This window comes from Stegodyphus dumicola, chromosome 2 (assembly GCF_044657685.1).
Source record: "Stegodyphus dumicola isolate Sdum_Otavi_A_Nest chromosome 2, ASM4465768v1".
NCBI classification, from domain to species: domain Eukaryota; kingdom Metazoa; phylum Arthropoda; class Arachnida; order Araneae; family Eresidae; genus Stegodyphus; species Stegodyphus dumicola.
The window spans coordinates 152,876,905-152,901,268 of NC_140769.1; the positions used below are offsets into that span (position 1 = coordinate 152,876,905).

Below are 24,364 nucleotides of genomic sequence, written 5' to 3' on the forward strand. Positions count from 1 at the left end.
ACCTGTCACCTTAGGAATTTCCCGCATTTAAGTATGTGGCCTTGAACTCAGCTACACCAAGTTTCGTCCTTTTATGAAAGAATAAGTGATAAATATACAAAAAGAAAAATGCCCATGGGTATGACATACCCATTGCGTGTGCTCGCGGGTTAAGAAAATAAACCATAGAATATTCTTAATTTTATTATAAACTTTCATTACATCACATGAATCTGTAAACACTGAACTAATTGTTTTCAATTTAAATCACAAATGTATTCTTCATATTGATTTATTGACAGTATGAATAATGACCAAAACTTAATATTATCTGTATATAATAAGAAATCATTGATACATAAGGTAAAAATAAGCATGAAGTTAGACTATATTAGCATGCTAATGGATCAACTAATGGCAAAAGACTTAAAAAACTTTACCTAATCATTTGTACAAGATTATTTAATGAACACAAAATGTATAGGAGTTACTCCAACCCTTTTTTGACCGCAGACACATTCTAACATATATTTTGAGATCTTGTACCCTTATGACTCAACATTCAAGCAGATTTCAGGCATGATAGACTTTTAAGTGCTTCTTTGTCATGAAATTATCTTATGATCATTTCATTCAACTACTACAAATCAAGGAAAGGAGAATTAATTACCAGTGTTTTATACTTTTAGCCACTTGATAACGTTACATAATATGGATTAACTCAAAGCAAATTCTACTGATTATAATCAGATAATTGCATATCTCTTCTGAGAATTTAGATTCTTCCGCATTCATTTCTTTGCAGATCTTGCTCTAAATGGATTTCAATACATATTTACCACTAATAATCGCAAATGATAATAAATAACAAATTAATTTTTATTCTAAACATGATTTGGGGTAGTTGCATAGGCGTTTTCGTGTTTTTCCTCATGTGTAATGTGTATATGAGCCAGTTTCCCTTAGAAAGTTCTCCAGGAAGCCATCCTTCCTTGTAGGCAGTTAGCTCTCGAGTGTTTTAATCAAATAAAAACATATTTTTAAACTACAATATCAAATTTTGTATTTTGTCCTTATTTCACTAAATAATTAAAGTCCTCTTTAGTACATACACATATCAGGCGCTATTTTATCTTCATTTACAAAATAAAACAGTTGAAGCAGTTTTAGGACTTTTCTCTCATGGGGAAAAAATATCTGCATTTAATCCATTTGCTTTATGAAAACTGAAGTTTTCATACCAAACGAACTTCTTACAATATAACCTTCCTTACAAACTCTCTTATTTACCATATAAACCATTTCGGATCTTTGCTTTGGTAAATGGTCTAAGGCCTTTTACCAGTATATGGCTGTCATAATCCCTAAGGAAGCATATTAGAAAAACAAAACGGTCAGCTATACGCAGGGTTTAATTTCAAAAATTAGAAGTACCAGAGCCGTATAGAAGACCTTCAGGAAAGAGGAACAAGAATAAATAAGAGAATAAGATGACTAATCAAATCATTAACAATTAAAAAATTAAATAATTCATTATTAAAAAAATTAATGGTTAAAGTAATTAAATAATTAAAATTTAATAGTATGCAAAGTGATAAATTAGAATTTAATAAGCAATTTTTAATATAATTTTATTATTAAAAATAAAGTTTCCAAGACCAGATTTCTACTGAAATTATTGTTCAGTTACATAAAAGAAGTGCTAAAGCCTTCTTATTTAGGGCTCCGGCTAAAATTATGAATTTTTCCTAAAACTAAGAAGTATCGGAGCCAGCCTCCGGTGGGCTCCGACGCAATTTAAGCCCTGGCTATACGGATATCTTGGTAAAGCAAGAGAAGAACCCATCTTTGGTCATGACCAAACATGGCGCATGATGTGTTTTGATTGTAAACCACATCAGAGGCGGAGTTTAAATACGTCAAAATGACGTCACCAAAGCCAACCAATCAAAATTTCCTGCCAAGTTGAAATTTAGTCTCACCCAGAATCGAGATACTAGGAAGCAAGAACGTTCCTTAGGCAACGACTTCATCCTATTTTTTTTTTATTAGTTCTATTATTTGTAACTTCTTGCCTAACCATTGGAAAGAAAAAAAAAAAAAAAAAAAAAAAAAAAAAGGTACTTATCATTATTTTCTGTAATTTTTGTTGCTTAACTTATAAAACACATTAATAATAATACAAATTTAAATGAAATCTAAATACCCATTTTTCGACTTTTGCATGAAAGGGTTGTATGGAGAAAAACAGGTTGAGAACTAAAGGAATTATCTTATGTTATCTTACATCCTATTTTGTTTCTTTCTATTTCTTATTAAAAATGTCTTATACCTCATGACATAATTTTGTATCAAAGTTTAGCATAATCATAACTTTCCTTTCCTTTGCTTACCGTTAATAAAGAAATTTTCTTTCGGTGATTGCTGTATTTTCTGATCTTGTAGAAGGAATGAATTGCGAAAATCTTTAAAATCATGGCGACTTTCATTCTGGAACAATTCTATGCCCAATATTAGATACAGTAATGTTCCCTTTATTCCAGAGGACACAGCCATATCAACTCTAAACGAACAATCCAATTTGATAGTTATCCTGTATTCGTGATAATACTGATGTTCAATTACAGAAATTAATAATAATTTATGATTGCTTTGTTAAAACACATTTTGTAGCTTTCGTCAAATCGTCAAAACGGACCAAAGCTGCCATTTTCATGAGAATGACAGTACATCTGAGAAGTGTTGAAAAAACAATCAGCCTAATTATGAATAATAATTTACGACTGCTTAGTAAGCAAGTATAGTATTAAATAAAAAGTTTTTATTAAAAATAAAGACACACTTGATATATTTATCTTCTTAAATGATTAATTGAATAATAGTATGTGCATCAGTCTTGTTTTGTATTAACCGTACGCGTGGAAATGGATTGTGTCGTCAGCTGTGTTTATGTTTTGATGTAAAATTTTCTCACGGTAATGGAAGTAATTTTTGATATGTTTATGCAGAAGGTAATTTGGCTAAAAATGTAACATCAATTTGTTATTGATATTTGTTTCATGCACACTTTGCATTTGAAATTTTAATAGCAATATTCAAAGTTTAAATTTGATAATTCTTACTGATTTTAGAATGAATAATATCCGGTTTATAGATTTGATTCCTTTTTCAAAATGTAGCATTGGACAAATGAGATTTTGAATTTTATTTGAAGGAATTTTAAATTTAAGTTATCGAGTTATGATATATGAATAATGAATAATTAAATGAATTTTCCTTTACTTGTTTGGTAAAACGTGTATAATTCATTAATAGTACTACAAAACACATATCTTTGAAATTAGAATCACTAATTAATTATGTACAGATATGGATTACAGCATGAGAAGTTTTTCAGATGGTCAGTTAAAAATTGCAAGTTCTTAAGTCATTGTATGGATTTAATTATTTTGAAGATATAATTTATTATAAAGCATTTGCACAAAGAGAAAAGACATTAAGGTTAGTAGGAATCTTAATTTAAAAAACAAAAAAAAGTCTTATGTACAGATATGGATTACGGTATGAGAAGTTTTTCAGATGGTCAGTTAAAAACTGCAAGTTCTTGAGTCAATGTATGTATTTAATTATTTTGAAGTTATAATTTATTATAAGGCATTGCACAGAGAGAAAAAAAATTAAGGTTAGTAGGAATCTTAATTAAAAAAACAAAAAGTCTTTTCAACAGTTTTGTATCAAGTGTCGTAGCAATTTTAATTTCGTGTCTAGATTAATGTATATGTAAGTGTACAGATTTCAGAATAACTTATGACTTGTTTGTAATAATATCACTTTTGATTTCATTTATTTGAGTATGGTGTATAGCTGTAATAATCTTGTATTCCATGTCTTTGACCGATCTGTTGACATACAGTTTACAGTTGTATAATCCTTTTGCTGTGATATAACTGATGCAAGATTTATTTTTCTGTCATTACATTCTTAATTAGTGGTACAATCTAGCTATCAAGAAATGAAGTTTATGCCTTTTATGAAACATATATATGATCTCTTCAGGATTGTTTAGTTATTTTGAAGTTTATGAATTCTTGAGTAATATAAATATATGATTAAAAGTTACATTTCTTGATTTTTAAGTATATTTCAACATTTTTTAAGATCAAAATAATTATCACAGTTTATGTATAATTGTTTTCATTCTGCTTTCTGAAATATATGCATGTATTCTACCAGTTATAGGTATTCATCTAGAATGACAGCTAAATGGATCGCAGTGCTGCTGTTATTAAGAACAGTAATTAAAAAAATTATTCTGCAAGACTGTGTGCTTAATTTTGGTCCTATAAGAAGAAATTTCATAGTTTTGTTTTAGTTTACATAGAAAGGGATTGCGTGTTTAAAAGTAAAAAAATAATTTCATTGTTTAATTTATTAGAAGGGGAGGAAGAATGTTTTTGATTTCATGGAAATAAGAGAATATATAGGTTTCTAATTGTGTATGCTGAAATGAAATACAATAAACAGAAGAATAAAATGCTGTCGACTTGCTCTGCAGTAAATATGTATTTAACTTGTTAAAAAAAAAAAAATTCTGTAAATTTCTTGAATATTTGATTATAATGCAGCATATGAATTAATTCTTAAGTATATCCATTAAACATGTTTTTGTTTACAACTTAGGTTTTCTAATCATAACATGCAGCTTTACTATCCATACCTTCTCATGGGTTGTGCTTGTGGAAAGGAAACCATTGAAGTTAATGGTAAAACATATGTAATTAAAGCAAGGATAGGAGAAGGGTAAGTTAAAGCTTGTTAGTATTTCTTGGACATTTGTGTTTCAAATGAAATTAGAACTTAGTTTCAGTCTGCCTTCTTTAATAACCATATGATAAATAATGTATAATAAAATGCTAATAATGTATATATAAACCAAATAAAGACATTTTTCCTCTAAATTCTTAATCATGTTTTTTCAAAAGTTTTTTATACATTAGTAAGATTTTAGATTATAACAATTTATTACATTTAATGTTGCTTTTAACTATTCAGCAGTTACAAGAATAAGCAATTCTTTCTTCCCAAATATACACAATATATGTTACTCATAAATTTGTAAAGTGAGCTATATTTGTTTGCGGCCAGCTTGTTGTGTAACTAAAATGCAAGCTGAGCTCATCTACTATGACTATCAAAAATTAAAATGCATAAAATGTTGTTGTTGTTATTACTAATCTCTATGTCTAGGGATATACTAGACGAAGTCCACGAGTCCATTCACCTTCAAAAAATTGAAAACAAGCTTAGGAAACTTGTAAAGGTCCTCAAGAGACAATTCCAGGCACTCAAGGATATGTGCCAGTGATGCCGGTGCATTTTGACATTCAGAACAAATTGGGTGCATCTTGAGACCTCTTTTAAAAGTAAGTCCTTTTAGGTGTCCACTGAAGAATCGGGAAAGTGTTGTCTGAACACATCTATCACAATCAATAGCAAGAGATCTTCCAAGACAATCAGCTTGATACTAGGGATGATTCGGGGGAACGAGCCAAATTTCCCTGTCAGCATGTCTTTTAATGGAATACAGTTCAAGATATGTCAATGAATTGGTAACTGGTAATGGTTCTTCGGAACTCTCCTTCGCCAGAATGTCTGCCATTTCATTCCCCCATATGTTAACATGGGAAGGAATCCACTAAAGGGGCACTTTGCAGAGTGACAAGACCTGCTGAAGCTTGCTAAGAATTGCAATTCCAGCCCTATCACCAACTTTTCGCCGGTTTGAAAGATATTTGATGGCACTACGACTGTTAGACAAAAACCATACTGCCTTAAGATCTGTAAAGGACGAAACAGTGTTTAGTCCCTCTTCAATGGTTATAAGCTTGCTCTTAAAAACCAAACTGAAGTCAGAATTTTCTTTATTTTAACAATATTTCCATTTGTGCATTTAATGACAACTTCTCTACCAGAACGAGAGTCCTTGCTTTTACTCCCATCGGTATAAATCAGAGTAGCTTCAGCGGGAATTTTGTGTATAGTTTCTAAGGCAGATTGACGTAACAGAGTCGGAATATAATTTTTTCTTCGAAACTCGAGACAGAAGTTCCATATGAAACTTCACTCTAGGGAGTCCCTCAGACAGATCTAAACATTCTTTCAAGGAATGCAGCTCAACATTATGGTCAATTATACCAGCATACTCAATTTGACTAAAATGGGCTAATTTTTTTAAGTCTTTGGTTATTACTCCAATGCTGCATGCTGCAATAATTCTGAAGTTCTATTTTGGGAGCCATAACTGAAAAGTTTATTATAATATTTTGCAAGGCCAGCATTTCTTCTTAGGCTAAGGGGTTGAAGGTCTGTTTCATACAATGCAATTTTATTCGGGCAAGTGTTGCGTAAGCCAGTTATAATAGGAGAAGCACTAAGTTGGACTCTTTCCAATTTCTGGAGGTTGGTAGAAGAGGCACAACAGTAAATGGGGAGACCATATTCCAAAATAGGTCGTATGTTATTGCAGCTACTGAATACACAGACAGTGGCCAGGACTAGTGGATATTGGAAATTTAATCCAAGTTTATATCCCAATAAGAGGGTAATCTCTGAATTTTTATGATTTTGCCCATGTGTAATATAAATATGAACTGATTTTCCTTGAAAAATCCTTCGTGAAGACATATTTTCTTCTTAGACAAATACCTTTATGTTCTTTGCCATAATAGTTTAAATCAAATGAGTTGGAAAAAAATTATGTATTAATATTTAAACTAAAAATATCAATACTGATACTCTAATATCATTTATTTCTGAATTATATAAATAAAGTTAATTTTCCCATGTACCATAACCTGTTAATAGGAACAGAAAAATGCTTAAGTATCCCTTGAGGTAGTAAGTGTTTAATAAATTTTTTTATGTTACATTCTAAATCTAACTCGGATTGCTTGCTGTCCGAATGCACGATCTGAAAGCAGCTGGGCCAAAATATTTTTTTACCAAAATATAAAGTTTATTTTTAACAAAACTAAACTTAGAATTTTATTTACTAAATATTTATTAAATCATAAACAGTAATAATAAGGGGGAAAATGTAGTTTATATTTATTTTCTGTCTGAAATATAAAAGTTGGTATTATAATTAGCAGCTTTTTGAAATGGGGTGTGGATAATCAGAAAATATCAAATTAGCTATGAAAAATCCATTTTTGTTTTTACTCATTTACATGATGTTAGATGTATAACTTTTAATACAGTAGCAGATTCTCTTCAGCTACATGATAGAAGAAAATCAATATTTTTTAGCAAGTTTAGATTTTGAAGAAAAATTTTGTTTTTTGATACTTTCTAATTTTTTCTAATTTTCTTTTTCTTTAAGAAAGCATGAAATTTTTAGTTAAAGGAATTGTTTGTAAAAAAGCTTTTTTAGAAAAGTGCAATATTTAAAAGTTATTTCGCTACTAGTATTAGAAACAACTTTTTTAATGGCTACTCTAAATATTTTTAGTAAAACATTCTGTCGTCTTTTTTAGAACAATTTACAGTAATTTTCAGTTTAATAGCAATTTATTCTGGAAGGCATATATCTGTTTGTTATCTTTTATTTAATAACATGTTATGTTTTGTGAAATTTTTAGAATGATTGGAAAATCTGGTGGTTATAAAATGTATATATGTTGTATGATCTTAAATTCACTTAGTTCGAAAACAAGTTTTTTTAATACTTGTGCAATAGCTGTAAAGTAAGATAATAATAATTTATTTACTAAAGAAATATTGATTATATTATCTCAATACTTATCATTTAGCAAACCTTACAGAAACATCTATAATAAACAGAATTAATAATAACCTTTTCATAAAAAACTAAATATCTCTTTAAATCCAAGCTACAACAGATTTACTAACCTCTATGCACTTTCCAAATTCCATAAAACACCATTAAAATTCAGATTCATAGCAAATGGAACTAATAACTTTTTCAATTCAACTTAAAAAAATTGTAAATTTATTTTCAACGATTGTAACACTAATCATAACTATTGCTGGATCATCCATAATAACACTCCTGTCATTAATCCCATTCAAACAATTGACATACAAAACATTAACTACTATGACTTTGAAAACTTATATACCTCACTTCCTTTAGAAGAAATTTATACTAGTCTACTAGATCTGCCTAAACTCTTCCCTGCTATGCTCACAATTATGAATCTTAGTAAATGGAAAACCTACCTAAAATGCACACTTTTTTGTAACTACATTAAATTTCAAAATCAACTTTTTAAACAAGTTGGAGGACGTCCAATGGGCTCCCATTCCAGTACCTCGATCTGGAATCTCTTTTTATTTATCAAAGAATTTAACTTCAAAAAAAAATTTACAACATCAAGAATTAAATTACTACAAGCACACTTACAGATATATAGATGATCTTATTACATTTAATAATTTTAATGAGATTGAATACTCCGAGATTTATCCAAAATGCCTTACACTTAATAAAACTAATAATTTGCAAAATAACATTGACTAATTAAGACACAATAATAATAATCATTGAGTAGGACCCCATTCCGGATATGAATTCCTGGGGTATTTATAGGATTCCTTGCCAGTGTGGTCTAATTTACATTGGCCAAACTAAGAGAGCTAAGGAACATGAGGCATATGTTAGAAAAAAGGAAATGCAGAAGTCTTCTGTTGCCCAACATTGTTAGTCTGAAAATCACACTTTCAATTTTTCTGCTGCCAAAATTATTCAAAACACATCTTCCATTGAAGAACTAGATTTTCTAGAGGCATTTCACATTCAAAAAAATCTTTCTGTTCTAGTTAACGATTCTAATTCCAATCCATCTTTGCCTTTGGCCTTTAAAGATATTATGCTTTAGTTCTGGTTTCATCAAGAGATGGCACCACTAGCTCATTTTCTGTCCAGGCTTTCTTATCTTATCTGATCATTATATCCTATCTCCTTCATTTGCGTTTTTGCAGCTGATGATGGTGCTTCGGTAAAACCATCGGAACTAGTCCTGTGAAAATTTGAAAATTTAATGCTGATTTTGGTTGTTTGACTTTTGAATTAAAATTTTTTATCTCGATCTTCAAATAATTAACCACAAAAAAGTTTTACTGTTTGACAAAACAAGAAAATAATAAGAATATAAAGAAAGAAAAGCAATAAAAGAACAAGAAAATAAAGTAATACAGTTATTTAAGTGTAAAACAGCAGTGGCAATAAAAAATAGCTCAGCCTTTGTTGAAAATAATGTATAATTTTTTTTTATAAAAAATTAAATATCCATATAAAGTAATAGAAAAATAGTTAGTTATGTTTTTGTCAAGTGTCTAATAACTTTTAAGCATATATTAGTTAGTACCACCATTTAAAACATATACATATATAAAGAAATAGAAAAACAACATATACATATATAAAGCAAAACCTTTATAAATAGATAAAACAATTTACAAGCAAATTAATGGATCATAAATCTTAAAAAATTTTTTAAATTATTTCCAATAATAAATATTGTTTTTAAGATTCACAAGATTGGGGTAAAGGTAGTAAATAAACCTCTAATTTGGAAAGCCAGGTTGACCAGAATAGTCTCAAAGGAGAATTATTAGATTCAGATACAAATAATTGTTGATAATTAACAACTACATTCACAGGTAAAACTGAAGAAGCCATTGCTATCCAAATTTCGAGTAAAATTCAGAATAGAACAAACTGTAAATCCTTTGTATATGAATAATGGAATCAAATTTTTAAAATACTGCGGTAATGCATTTAATTCTTGTAACCATCAGCGAGCCAATAATCATAAATAGTAAAATCAGTTCAATGAGTTTTTCAAGTAAAAATGCAAAATTAAATCATATTTAAATATTTAACAATCGTAAATAATATTTAAACACAAAATTTATCCATATTAAAATACAAAATTTACAGATATTAAAACACATTATTTAAAAAACAAAATGAGAACATTGATTACATCATCCACAGCATAAAATTATTTAAAATAACATATGTATAACAAAGTCAGTATTTGAAATAAAAAGGCAAAATTAAATCAATTTTTTAGTACTTAACAGTCATAAATATTGTAAACACAGAATTTATGCATATTAAAATGCATTATTTTAAAAATTAAATGATGTCAAATGCTACAGTGCTCAAACTATGTGTTACATAAATCATTAGTCCAGCAATGGGTTGTCATAAGTCATATTGATCATCAGCTACCACCAAATGTAATTTTTTTTTGCCAAAAACCTGGGCACCCATCTACCAAAGTAACATCAAGATCCCTTCATGGAGGGCTTTCTATTGTGTTCACATTACACATGGGAAAATATGAATTCAACCACGTAGCTAGCTTATTTGGGTGGGTTTGAACACTGCTGCTATAAGTATTCAACAGTTTTATCAGAACAGTTTTATCTATCCAAACAATAAGTTCCTCCTCATCATTTCCCAGTTATGCCATCCAGGCTTCATACCGGTACAGTAAAATTAAATTTTTGTTTATTTTATCCATTTAATAATGAGATTATATTTGTGATTTTATCAGTACTTAACTGTTATCCTGTCGACCTGAAACTGTTGCCAAGCAGCACTATTTAGCATCAGTTATTGAAAAATGAGAGTTTAATAAATAAAATTTGAATGGAGACAAACATGCTACTATTAGGTCTGTATTTTTAAATGGGTTGGCAAATAACTTTTCCCGATGCAAAAAGTAGATTCATAATTTTACAGATTTTAAGATGTCTTTGTTTAAAAAAGAATCTTTTGAAAGAAATGACATTAGATGCAGAATTGCATTATGTAATACAGGGTTTCTTAAACTTTTTTCAGTCGTAACCCCTTTTTATCACCGAGATTTTTTCCCGACCTTCAGGATGTCATAATATTTACAAAAATTTTGTGGGACCCCATAAGTATTGTGCAAATCCGAAAGTATCACGCATGAGTGAAACTGTCAATTTTTTCACTACTGTAATATACTATTGCAGTTTTAGGTCATTAACTTTAATTTCTAATTTTAAGACATAGAACAAAATGAAAATTTTAAATAAGTAACAGACTAAGTGACAGTGTCATATCCAAAGCAAGGAAAATGAACGCTTATATTATAAAAAGAAATACATTGAAACGTTTTCTTATTTTCTTTGTCTGTATTGTCTTATCTTTATCTGTTTTCAGATACACTGTGTAAAAATATTTGCTAATTGTAAAATTATTATAATAAGTTAACGAAATATCAAAATTGCTAAAATTTGTGGCGATTCCCTGCTGCAGGTTCCGCAACCCCATTGGAGGTCGTGACCCACAGTTTAAGAAACCCTGATCTAATGAATTGGAGATTCTGCATCCTCACAGACAAATTTATCAGTATTGATAAATTTATGTCTATAGTAGAATTTTATGAAGGTACCATGTCCTGTTATTTGTCTATATAACTATGGAATTGAAATTTGGGATTTAGATCAATTGTTGATACACAATCAAGCTATGTTTGCCCTGTTTCCAAATATTCTGTTCTTCTTGCCATTTTTTTTAGTGAGTTTTTTTAAGATAAAATGATCTTAAAAAATAGAGATATTTTTTAAGGTACATGAAAATATAGTAAGGTGTGTGAAGAGATATTTTTTAAGGTACTTATATATTAACCCAACCACCTTGATGCAGTTTGGTGATATTTTACAGATGAAAAGTTAAAGTTACCTATTGGGTGCATGTTGGATGTTTTTTAACACTTTTTTTAGAAAGATTCCCAAACTATCAATACTTATCCTCAGGAAATATTATCAACATATGAAAAGGAAACATACTTGAGCAATTTAAAATACAGATTTGAATTATTGAGTAAGAGTTATGTAATACATTAAAAAAATAACAAACTGTGATACTTCTTTCGCAATTTGAAGCAAACAGCAAACTCCATTGATGGAACACAGCAATAATTTTTATTTAACACTCAAAATGGCGACATACAAATAAGAAGAGAAAACATATTCTAACATTTAAAAATAAAATAAATACATTCTGCGTGCGAGAGCCACACATGGCTCTTGAGCCTGCATTTCAAACATTGCCGTTAACATATACCTTAATTGTTCATCTATTTAAATTATTTATTTTAAATTACAAGATTTTAATAACAATATTTAAAGATGTTACAACCTCTTCCCCAATGGAGACTTTTTCTGAAAGGAAAAGTTCTGTAAAATTCGAAAATTTATGAGCTCGCCTTTCTCATGTACTTAGTTTGAATCAAGAATTCTTGCTGACCATCCAGATAAAAATGCAGTTTCTTGATAGCATGGATGATGGATGCACACTCCTATTCAGTAGTACAATAATTCTTTTCAAATTTAGTAAATGTTTTGCATATATACAAGATAGGATGTTCATGTTGTTCATCATCTAATTGGCATAGTACTATACCCATGCCATTGTCTGAGGAATTGGTTTGTATAATAAACCTTTTATCAAAGTTGGGAGAATACGGAATTAGTATGCAACTCTTTTAAATTTTTAAAAGCTTTGTGACATATTTCAGACCATTGTAAAAGGGTGTCCCAAAATTAACGCAAGATTTCAATTCAATATAAAAGATAGTTTTTAGTCTTTAGATATTTATTTTTAAGTGAAAGATAAAGTACATAGGATAGGGCTATTTATGAAATAACACATTGGGCAAATGGCCTCCACGGCTTTGCTGGCACATATGCGCTCTTTCGTCGAAATTATTCACGACCTATCTGCATAATTGTGGCTGAATTTTGTTGATGCAGCGTTTAATTTCCTCTTGTAAGCATGTGTGGTTGTGGGGTTCTTGACATAAACCTTTGACTTCAAATAACTCCGTGAGAAGAAATCTAATGGTGTTAAATCACATGATCTAGGGGGCCAATTCTGATCACCGAAACGAGAGATTACATGATCAGGAAATGTCTCATGCAGTAATTGAATTGTTTCATTGGCTTTATGGTATGTGGCACCGTTTTGTTGAAACCGCATATTGGCCACATCAGTGTCATCCAATTTCAGCAGAAAGAACTGTGTTGTCATGTCGCGATATCAAGCACCATTAACAGTTGCTGCTTGACCGGACTCATTCTCAAAAAAGTATGGTCTGATGATGCCTCCCGCCCAAAATCCGCGCCAAACAGTGACACGTTGTGGGTTCCATTTGTTTTTTACAAATCACACGTGTTTCTCCGAACCCCAAACTGTTAGAACCCAGCCTCAGTTGTTATTTTTCTTTTCATAGTTTGTCACTGCAAGAGTGGCAACCATCTGATCTTTGTTGTAGTTCTATGGATTTTGAAAATAAATATGACACTGTAGAATTTTATATGTAAAGTTATTTTATTTTAAGTTTATTAGGAGAAAGGAGAAGGGTTTATTTTAAGTTTATTAGGAGAAAGGAGAGTTCTTGCAAATCTCGAACAATTTTGGTGACGACGGAAGTGATCGGTAAAACAAGTCAAGGTAATTTTGTTGGTTTTATCGAATTTAATTCTATTTGACTTTATTGAATTTATTTTTATTGAAATGGAATCATTAATTGAGAAACGAAAACCTGTCAGAGCGTCTTTTACGAGAACAATTAATGCAATTTTGCAAGAATTAGAAAAGGAAATTCCTGATGCAAAATCTGTAAAAACAAAACTTGTTACTTTAGAACGTTTATCTGTTGAACATAATGCATTTGGTACTCAAATATTAAATTCGGAATTTTCTTCAAATGATCAGTTTGAAAGTGAATGGGCGAAAATTGAAGAATACAAAGAAAAATTAGATTTAATACGAGTAGAAATGGAATTATTCTTCAATCGCCAAACGACACTATCCATAGGCAGTGTTCCGCCGAATTCGAACAAACGGAAACTAAAATTACCTAAAGTTGAGTTAAAATAATTCGGTGGCGAAATTAAAGATTGGTTACCATTTTGGGGACAATTTCGGCGAATACATGAAGATAAAGAAATTCAAAACGAGGATAAGATGCATTATCTTGTTCAAGCGACCGTACCCGGTACGAGACCACGGGATATTGTAAACAGCTTCCCTGCAACTGCCGAAAATTATGAAAAAGTTATAGAAAGCTTAAAAAAATAGGTTTGGCAGGGAAGAATTGTTGGTAGAATTCTATATTCGGGAATTATTAGGTTTGATTATTAAAAATGTCACTGATCAAAAGGGAAAATACAGTATATCAGAATTGTATGACAAGTTAGAGTCTTATTTGTGTTCGTTGGAGTCAATAGGAATGACAAGCGATAAATACGCTGCAATGCTGTTTCCGCTTGTGGAATCTTGCATTCCCGAGGAAATTTTACGAGTTTGGATTAGAAATTATGCATCAATATTTACAGCAGAAAATTCTCACTCTGAGAAATTGAAACAATTATTATTGTTTTTAAAGAATGAAGTGGAAGGAGAGCAGAGAATTTCTTTGGCAAAAGCTGGATTTAAATTAATTGATTCGGGTGCCAAGAGAGAAAGTAGAAAAGATAAAAGGTACCAGAGTGAACATTTCGTGCCTACAGCAAATGATTTATTCTCAGGCCATAATAAAGCAACCAATTATAGTGAGAAGAATTCTTGCATATTTTGTGAAAAATTTATGAAAGTTGAGATTGCTTTGTTGCTCAGAAGATGCCTCTGAGCCAAAAGAATGATAACATTAAGAAAAAGAAGGGTTGCTTCTTCTGCCTCAAAATTGGACACAGGGCCAAGCAATGTAAGACAAATGTACAATGTTTGATATGCTCGAAAAGACATTGGGGTGTCATGTGTCCGTATTTGCCCACCAATCAAAAAAGCAATGATGTTGAAAAGAATAAAGAGGAAACACAAAACATAATTGCGAGCACTAATTTCCTAGATGAAGTGTTCTTTCAAACACTATTAATTAATATAGACGCAAATAAAAAGGAGAAGACAGTAAGGGCACTTATCGATACAGGATCGCAACGTTCATACATATTAAAGGAGACTGCTGTAGACATAAGGTGCCACGCAATTAGATCTGAATCTTTAATCCATGCACTTTTTGGAGGAGTAACAACAAAGAGAGAAATTCACAAACGCTATGAAGTAAACGTTAGAAGCCTAAGAGGTGATTTTTCTAGACGACTAATCTTGTTGGAACAGTCAAAGATTTGTGGACCAGTTGTCAGTTTACAGCCTGGACCATGGATAGAAGAACTAAGACAGAAGAATATCCATGCATCTGATGTAGGAAAAAAGGATTTGAAAATAGAAGTTCTTATTGGAGCTGACGTCACAGGTGTTCTGTTAACTGGAAGAATTCAGAAATTAGAAAATGGGCTGACTGCTGTGGAATCACTACTTGGATGGACAATCATGGGAAAGATAAAAGATAACATTTCAGAAAGAAACTCCTTGTCCATGTCTTCAACCATAACGTCAATGTTGACTCACAGCAGTGACATAGAAAACTTGTGGAAGCTAGAAGCACTGGGAATTACAGATGCCAAAGAAAGTAAAACTGACTCAGAGTTAGAAGAAGCAGTGTGGGATCACTTTCACAAGACTCTGAAGAGGGTGGATGATCGCTATGAAGTCAGTTTACCTTGGATCAACGATAAAGAAGCTTTACCAAGTAACAGAGAAGTTGCTGAAAAGCGATTAATTTCCACGACAAAGAAGCTCATGTTGAAAGATAAATTTGAAGCATACAATGCAGTGTTCGAAGAATGGCTCGAATCTGGAGTAATAGAAGAAGTAACAGAAGAAGAGGAACGAGTTAACAATCATTATCTTCCCCACAGACCGGTCTTCAAAGATCAGCACAACAGCAGTAAGGCCTGTATCAGTACAACACAATTACATATTTATCCGATGTTACTTCCGAAGAATCATAAGATTGTGGAGAAATTGATAATTGATAAACATCTCTCTATGTCTCATGCAGGAATTCACGTACTGATGTCAACACTTAGAGAGACGTTTTGGATCCTGAAAAGTAGAGCTACGATTCAAAAAGCTTTATATGCATGTGTCAGGTGCAGGAGACATGGAGGTAAACGACTACAGACTATGCCTGCTACTCTACCAGAAAACAGTGTTAGAGAGGCTCGTGTTTTCGAGATTGTCGGCGTTGATTTAGCTGGCCCATTAATTTTGAAGGATAAAAGAAAAGCTTGGATTTTACTTTTCACACGTGCTGTTTTCAGGGCAGTCCATTTGGAACTGATTTTGTCCCTTTCAACTCAAGGATTTTTACTTGGTCTTAGAAGATTTATTGCTCGTAGAGGGAGGCCATCGATAATTTATAGTGATAAAGGAAGCAATTTTGTCGGATCCAATAATCTCATGAGATCGATTAATTGGAATACCATTGAGATAGAAGCCACCACAAACAAGATCGATTGGAAGTTCAGTCCACCTGCAGCACCATGGTGGGGTGGCTTTTGGAAACAACTTGTTCAAATGATTAAGAAGCTTTTGCGTTGAGTCCTAGGCCAGTCATGTCTGAATTATGAAGAATTGATGAGTGTGCTGTGCGACTGCGAAGCAACTGTGCATGCCAGACCACTCACTTATGTGTCAGAGGACTCTGATGATCTCATCCCTTTGACACCATCCTTGTTTTTAGGTGAAATTCCAGTCTTTGGATTTCCTGGCTTGGATCATTTTGATTAAGTTGATTTCAACAAGAGACTGAGACATTTGCAGAATTTACGAGAGCTCTTGAGAAAGAGATTTAGAAATGAAAATCTCGGCCTACTAGTGCAACGTCCATCTACAGTGCCGATTTCTCAACAGATAAAAATCGGTGATATAGTTCTTATCGAATGTGATGACAAATGCAAGGTGTTGTGGCATTTAGCAAAAGTAATTGAACTATATCCCGGAAAAGATGGCAACATTCGAGTAGTTCGTGTCAAAACCATGTCTGGAGAATTAGTTCGACCAATCCAGAGAATATTCCCTCTCAAAATACCTTCATCTTTGGAGTCAGATGAGGCAAATGAAACTGAGATGCAGGGTGAAGACAGTTTAGTCTCAAAATTACCAAAGAATAATTCAGCTGCAGATTTATCAAAGGACATTAAGACTGTCGTGACTAGAAGTGGACGACAAATTAAAATTCCGTCTAGATTTCTAACTTGAACACTACTTGAGTTATTTTAGTGTAGAAATTTAAGAACTTAATTTTTTCTTTTGTTTATTATTTAGCCTTAATATTGTGGACAGTATTTTTTATTATATTTTGTTTTGATTGATTAAGTGTACGTCATCAATCAAAAGGTGGGAGTATTGTTAGAACCCAGCCTCAGTTGTTATTTTTCTTTTCATAGTTTGTCACTGCAAGAGTGGCAACCATCTGATCTTTCTTGTAGTTTGTTGTAGTTCTATGGATTTTGAAAATAAATATGATGCTGTAGAATTTTATATGTAAAGTTATTTTATTTTAAGTTTATTAGGAGAAAGAGAACGGTTAGTTCTTGCAAATCTCGAACACAAACAGCGTAATTTTGGCGATTAACAAAGCCATCGAGGTGAAAATGTGCTTTATCGCTTAGGATTATTTTCCTCGAAAAACCAGCATCCACTTTTTGATGATTAATAATCCATTCCACGAACTCTCTTCACTGTTCATGGTCATTAGGCTTCAGTTCTGTTAATTGAATTTTGTAAGCAGGAAGACACATATCTTTTGTGAGTATACGCTGTAGAGAGCTTCGTGAAATTTGCAATTCTTGTCCATGACGCTGAATTGATGTTCCTGAGTTTTCACCAACACTCTCATGCACTGCTTCAATATTGACATTTGAGGCTTGTTTTTGGATGACCAGTGTGTTTAACGCCTCCAACTGATCCGGTCTCCACAAATTTTTCAATTAATGTTTTCACAGTTGATGAGGTTAAAACACTATTTTTACCATATTTTGTATAAAATTTCCGAACTGCGGCCACCAAACTTTCATTATTTAAAAAATATTGTTCAATAATGAATTATTTAAAAAATATTGTTCAATAATGAATTATTTAAAAAATATTGTTCAATAATGAAGACACACTGTAATATCGTATAACGCTCCATTTTCACTAACCCTAAACTCTCGGCTTTCAAACTGTTCTTTTTTCAGGGTTGCCAAAACTTAATGCAAAAATAGCACCAAATTCAAATCTTGCGTTAATTTTGGGACACCCTATATATTTCCTTTTTTGGTTAACCTCTTCAAAGCGCCCGTGAGGGGTGAAGCAATTTCCGAAAATCTCGGTATGTACTGGCGATAATACCCTACTAGTCCTAAAAAGGCACATACTTCTGTTTTGGTCTTAGGTGTAGGATAATCCTTTACAGCCAGGATCTTTACTTCATCTGGAGTTCATTGTCCTTGTTTCCCAACATGGCCTAGGTATCTCACTTGATCTTGTGCAAATTTACATTTTGATGGTTTAAGTCGTAAAGCTTGCTTTCTGTATTCTGTCTAGAACAGAAGTTAAATTTTTAAGGTGCTCTTTCCAGTTTTCTGAGTAAATGGCAATGTCATCCAGGTATGGTACAGTGAATCCTTCGCATCCAGCCAGGACCTTAGTCATAACTTCGCAAAAAAAATATGGGGCATTTTTTAAACCAAAGGGTAAGCGTAGAGATCTGAAACTTTCAAAACTAGTTACAAATGTTGCATATCTTTGGGCTCTTTCTGTTAACAAAATTTGCTAGTAGCCTCTACGTAAATCGAATAGGGTTATATATTTTGTTTTTGCTACAGTTTCGATATGTTCTTCAGTATTAGTTAAAGGATAGTATTCATTTTTAGTAACAACATTGAGTTTACGATAATCAGTACAAGGCCGAGGATCCTTTAATGAAGATTCTATCAAAATCATGGGAGATGTATAGTCCGATTCTCCCAACTCTATATTTTGAGATTGAGCATTTTCTGAATTTCCTTTTTGAGAATTTCAGTCTGTTGGAGTGACAGTCTGTCTGGCTTTATTTATATTGGTTTGTTATTTAATAGCTCAATATCTTGACAAACTAAGTTTGTTAGGCTAGGATTATTTGAAAAACAACCAAAATATTTCCATAAAACCATTTGTAAATCTTCTATTTGCTCAGGTATCAACCTTTTCTTGATTTCATTCCCCTCTATGATGTCCGAAAAATTTAATATACTTGGATTAGAAAGTAAATAAGGTATGTCCATTTCTAAGTTTCCTTCCACTTCAGTTATCATATTAATCATTTCTGGTCTTTTGTAATATGGTTTAAGCATGTTCATGTGATATACTTTATTTGGCTCATTTTGTTCCTTGAAACTTACAATATAATTGGTTTCTGAAATTTTCTGCTCTATTTTTACAGGTTCTTTCTATTGCACCTCTAGTTTATTTTGACGATTCATAGATAAAACAAGAACTAAATGTGCTCTAGCAAATTCTCTTTTCACTGCGTTCCGATCATATCATGTTTTCCTCCGTTGTTGAGCTTCTTTCATCTTTTCCATGGCAAGTTCTTGGCATTTCTTCATTTGATTAATAAGTTCGAAAACGTAACTGACAACATTATTATTATCATCAGTCAGTTCTAGCCACTGGTCATAAAGTAAAGTGACTGGCATTTGTAGGTTTTTGCCATGAACTAGTTCTGCTGTTGTAAAAACAGTGCTTTCATGTGTGACTCTTTCATGTGTGACTGATGGTAGATAGTTCTCAAAATCAGAAGTCGCTCATATACATATGACACACCCTTTTTAGAGTTCTATGGAATCGTTCAATGGGATTACTGTGTGGATGATACATAGAGCTTCTTGCATGTTTAATGCCGAAACGCTCCAAAAATTCCACTGTCAAAGCACTGACAAAAGAGGTCCCCTGATCTGTTTGGATCACTTTTGGGAAACCCATACAACTGAAAATCTGTAAAAAAGTATCAATCACAGATGGCAAAGAAATGTCTGTCACCGCAGCAGCATCTGGATATTTGGATGACATACACAGAGAGCTGTAATAATATATTTTTTCCCCAGTCCTTGAAATAGGTAGTGGACCAACAGCATCAACATTTATTTTAGTGAATATTTTGGAAATGACTGATACTAACATTATTGGAGCCTTCTTTTTTTATCATTTCCTTTCCCAGCATGCTGACAAGCATCTCAGGTTTTTACAAAATCTTCGGTTTCTTTGTAACACCTCATCCAATAAAAAAATGTCTAGCCAGTCTGTCTTTGGTCTTTTTTTGGACATCTAATTGACCAGAAGTTCCTTTGTGGCACATCTTTATAATTGAGGGCTTGAGTTTTTCAGATATAACTACAAGGTGTCTTTCAAAACCCGCTTTATCTGTCTTTTTTTTTTTTTTTTTTTTAAACTAAAAGCTCTTTTAATGTCAGACTATAGTTCTCATTTGTGCATGTACCTTCTTTAACTTCTTGGCTGATTTTAGACAGTTCCTTATCAGTAAGCTAAACTTGTGCAACTTCTTTTGAGTCAATGTTTACTAATTTCATGAGAGCTCGTATTTAATTCTGGTAATTTAACTTCTTCTTTAAAGACATCTCTGAATGCTTTATTTTCTTCGTTCTTCGGTTCCAAGATCTTCTCTTTTCCTCTGAGCTCTTGTAGAGACGGCATTAACCTGGTGAGGACGACTATCAGGTTCCTTTCTTTGTTTTTTTCAACAGTGCAAAAGTTTGATTGCTTAATAAATAGAGTTGCCAACTCTCCCAATTTAGGCGGGAGACTCCCGATTTTCGACCGGTCTCCCGCCAACCGGATTTACAATATATTTATATATTTCTCCTGACTTTTTCTTTTTCTTAAAATTTCTCACGATTTTTATGGAACTTGGCTTAATACTTCGTTATATGAGGGGGGGGGAGGGAAAAAAAAAAAAAAAAAAAAAAACCAGATTTTGGACGTCTGAAAGCAATTGAATTTTATCTTAAACAAAACCTTGCGAATCAGATGAGAATTTTTTCTGCTTTGTGAGTGAGAGTATACGTATCCAGAAACGTCCTTCTCCAGTTTTCCAATGGGCATCGAGCTCCACTGCGTGTCATCTGGCATATATCAGCCAATGAACACAAAGCAAGCTCAAGACTGTTATTTGTATGTTCTTTAGTTAATTCGTTCATCTTGTCCTGAGTTGTGTGAGTCCTGAGTTGCGTGCCTTCGGGAAATAGTTTTAGAAATTATCATCTTTTGTTATCTCTGCAAGAAAGGTGAAATACTCGTGTACGTTTCAAAAATCATACACAGTTGACTTTCCTTCCATTATTTTCTCAAGGAAATGTAATAAATTTGCGATGTGTACTGTCTGTCGTTGCAATTTTTTTGATTTCGCATAGTGGAAGGGCGGATGTTCTCAAACATGTGCATACACAAAAACACAAGGACAACATGAGTTGTTTTGAAAAAAACGAAAAATTGAATTTTTCTTCGGAAACAAAGGATCAAAAAGTTATTAATGCAGAATGTCTGTTCTCTGCCTTTTTACTGGAGCACAACCTGCCACTGAATGCATCGGATCATGCTGCAGCTTTATTTAGAAAAATGTTTCCCGATAGTGAAATTGCTAAGAAATACTCATGTGCAAGGACCAAAACACATTGTTGATATTTATCATTATCTTGAAAGGAGTTCTAAAAGGAAGGAAAAATTGAAACAGTTCCAACAGTTGCATAACTAATATTAGTGATGGCGAATTAGAAAAACTTTTATTAGCGAAAGCAGACCTACATGGCAATTGCTATGAACAAAATTATGAAGTTTCTTTCTTAACGAAAGCAAAATCTGCCACTGTTCATAACATTTGTACGAAAACTGATTAAAATGTCTTCCCCCCCCAAACGATGCAAGTAATAAAAATGTTTTTTATGAGTAAAGTATTTTTGTGTTGCTTGCATTTAAAAATTTGTAACTATTTAAAGTTAATTCATTATTAAAAACTATATTTTTATCATTTAAAAAGTCTTTTTAACATTGTGAAAAATCTCCTGATTTCTTAAAAAAGTCTCCTGATTTTTGAGTGTCATAGGTTGGCAAGTATGTAAATACCTTCCTTTGTCAAGTTCATTTCTAATAATGGCAGCCTTAGTTATTACTCGCCTAAGATCGCAATTTTGTTCGACCTCAGCCAATGGTAAACAGGTTGGATTCAAATCTAATGGCTGTTGCATCCACACATTTTCATCTGTCAGCATTTCCGGTGTGATGTATTTGCGACAAACTATATCAATACTAGCACCTGAATCCCTTAATATAGGAATTTTATGGAACCAGCTTTGCGAATTAAATCCTGATGACAATTTTTTTTTTTTTTCCAGTTTTATTTTTATTATCTGAACTTCCTTTACTTTGCGTTAGTGCATTGTATCTTTCTTTCTGCTGATCCACTACAGCCTTTTTTGAAAGTTTCTGCGAACATTTTCATAGGCATCAAGTTTTTCAGCTAATTTTTTTAGATGAAATCATCTCTACCCACTCATCAAGAAAATGATCTCAAATTTCAGGAGGAACTCTAAGTTTAAGTTGGCCAATCACCATCAAATCTAGCAACTGATCAAAAGTCTCAACTCCTAGACTAGTCACCCATTCTTTGCAATAATTTTCTATTTCATAGTTGAAATCCACCCATGTGGATTCAGTACTCTTTTGATGTTTCATAAATTTTTGCCTAAACTTTTCCGGCCATAGCCTAAACCATCTTAACAGTAAATTCTTCATGTGTTTATAGTCTTTAGCTTTATTGGAGAGTTCTCTAGCTATTAACTATGTTACTTCGTAAGGAAGTAGTCCTAGTAAATGAGATACAAATTCTTCTTTATCAATTTGAGCCCATTCTGCTTTTTTTCAAACAGTAGCAAATATAGGCTGATATCTCTTTTCTTGTCATCGAATTTCTGCATAATTTGATGCAGCTCCGTTTTCGCCCGGATCTATCCGGTAGTTTGAGACTTTGTCTGCTTCAAATCGTAATCGCTGTAATTCATATTGTTCTTTCCTTCTCCGCTCTTCATCTTCTTCCTGCCTCCTACGTTCTTCTCTTTCCTCCCTCACTTTTCATTCTTGTATTATTATGTCTAAGACTCCTTTGATGAATACTTCATCATAATCTTTACTTTCAACAATTTTCTGTTTTAAATCGACTATTTTCAAATCTGCATTCACATGAACTTCCAGTTCAGCCGCAAGATTTTGCAAATCTTCCTTACGAGCTCTTCCTAAGTAAGACATTGTTTTTATGTTTAAAATTAATGAACACTGTGTTCTTTATACTTACTCAAATCAATTACTTTAATTAATTAAAGCAGTCAGGAATCACAGAATTAAATGCACTCTGTTAAATACACAATCCTCAAAAATGAAATATTTAAATTATATGAAGTTGCTGTTGTATTTATTTTGTCTGAGTTAATAACCAGTTACTTCTTTAGCTGAAAGGGTCAAGCTGTATATAATAATGATTGCATCAGTGACTCTAGTAACTTATTTCTTTATATTTAATGCAGAAATATTTTGATTGAATATTAAGTGTATTTTGTAGTTGAAGAAAGAAATAAAAGCAGAATGAAAGAAGCTGAAATAAATGTTTAAAATATAAATCTTAGAACAAATAATTTATTCAAATGAAAGGAAAAGTATTTTGTTCATTCAAAAGTGAAAAAAAAAAAAAAAAAAAAAAAAAAAATAATAATAATAATAATAATAATAATAATTCAAGGAGTGATTTATAATTTTATATAGGTTGGAGTTGCAAGAGGATCTAGTTTTTAAAATGTCCTAGCACTACTAGTAAACTTTTTAAAAAATAATAAACATATTGTTTATATGTCAAGCTTAAGGGACTTCTAGAAATTCTGGTGGAGTTGCTGTTCCACTTCATTAAAACTGCCATTATCTTTTCTATAACATAACATACAAAATTGTTTAGTATTGTTGGGTGCATATGGGTTCGTAATAGATTGAATGCACAAGTCCAGTAATAAGTTAATAAAAATTTATTCTTATCAAAAGAAATATATCAGAATGCTTGAATTTTCCTCAGAGATATCCGTGCAACTGTCCACAATATCACACAGTAGTTATACTTCAAAATACCAAAAATGTTAAAATACAATGCAAATCAACGTGTTATCTAAAGAGAAAGCTAATTCAGATATCTCAGTTCACATGGAACTAAACAAATTGCAACTGCAGTAACTAAGCAACTAACTCAGACGCCCTCTTTCTGGCCTTTTATAGATTTCAGCTGCCGCACAAGATCTTTGTAGTATTTTCTTCTTCTCAAGATTTCTAGAAAGCAAAAGGGGTGTTGAATTATGATTACAGCTAACAAATTGGTCAATTATATTAATTCAATTTCAA

At 31.9% G+C, this 24,364-nt stretch overlaps 1 protein-coding gene across 4 annotated transcripts in view; it reads left to right on the top strand.

Moving 5' to 3' along the window:
* Positions 1–2,310: 2,310 nt before the first annotated feature.
* Positions 2,311–24,364, top strand: part of LOC118194998 (serine/threonine-protein kinase 16) — a 74,936-nt gene continuing 52,882 nt past the window's right edge. For 2 of the 4 annotated variants that reach the window (XM_085811286.1, XM_085811289.1), the window contains exons 1-2: positions 2,849–2,990; positions 4,660–4,779. In XM_085811286.1, the coding sequence (XP_085667412.1) occupies positions 4,676–4,779 (104 nt within the window). In that variant the 5' untranslated portion in view covers positions 2,849–2,990; positions 4,660–4,675. Of the gene's footprint in view, positions 2,770–2,848; positions 2,991–4,659; positions 4,780–24,364 lie in introns of those variants that run through there. The other 2 variants (XM_085811287.1, XM_085811288.1) reach the window with 2 other exon arrangements.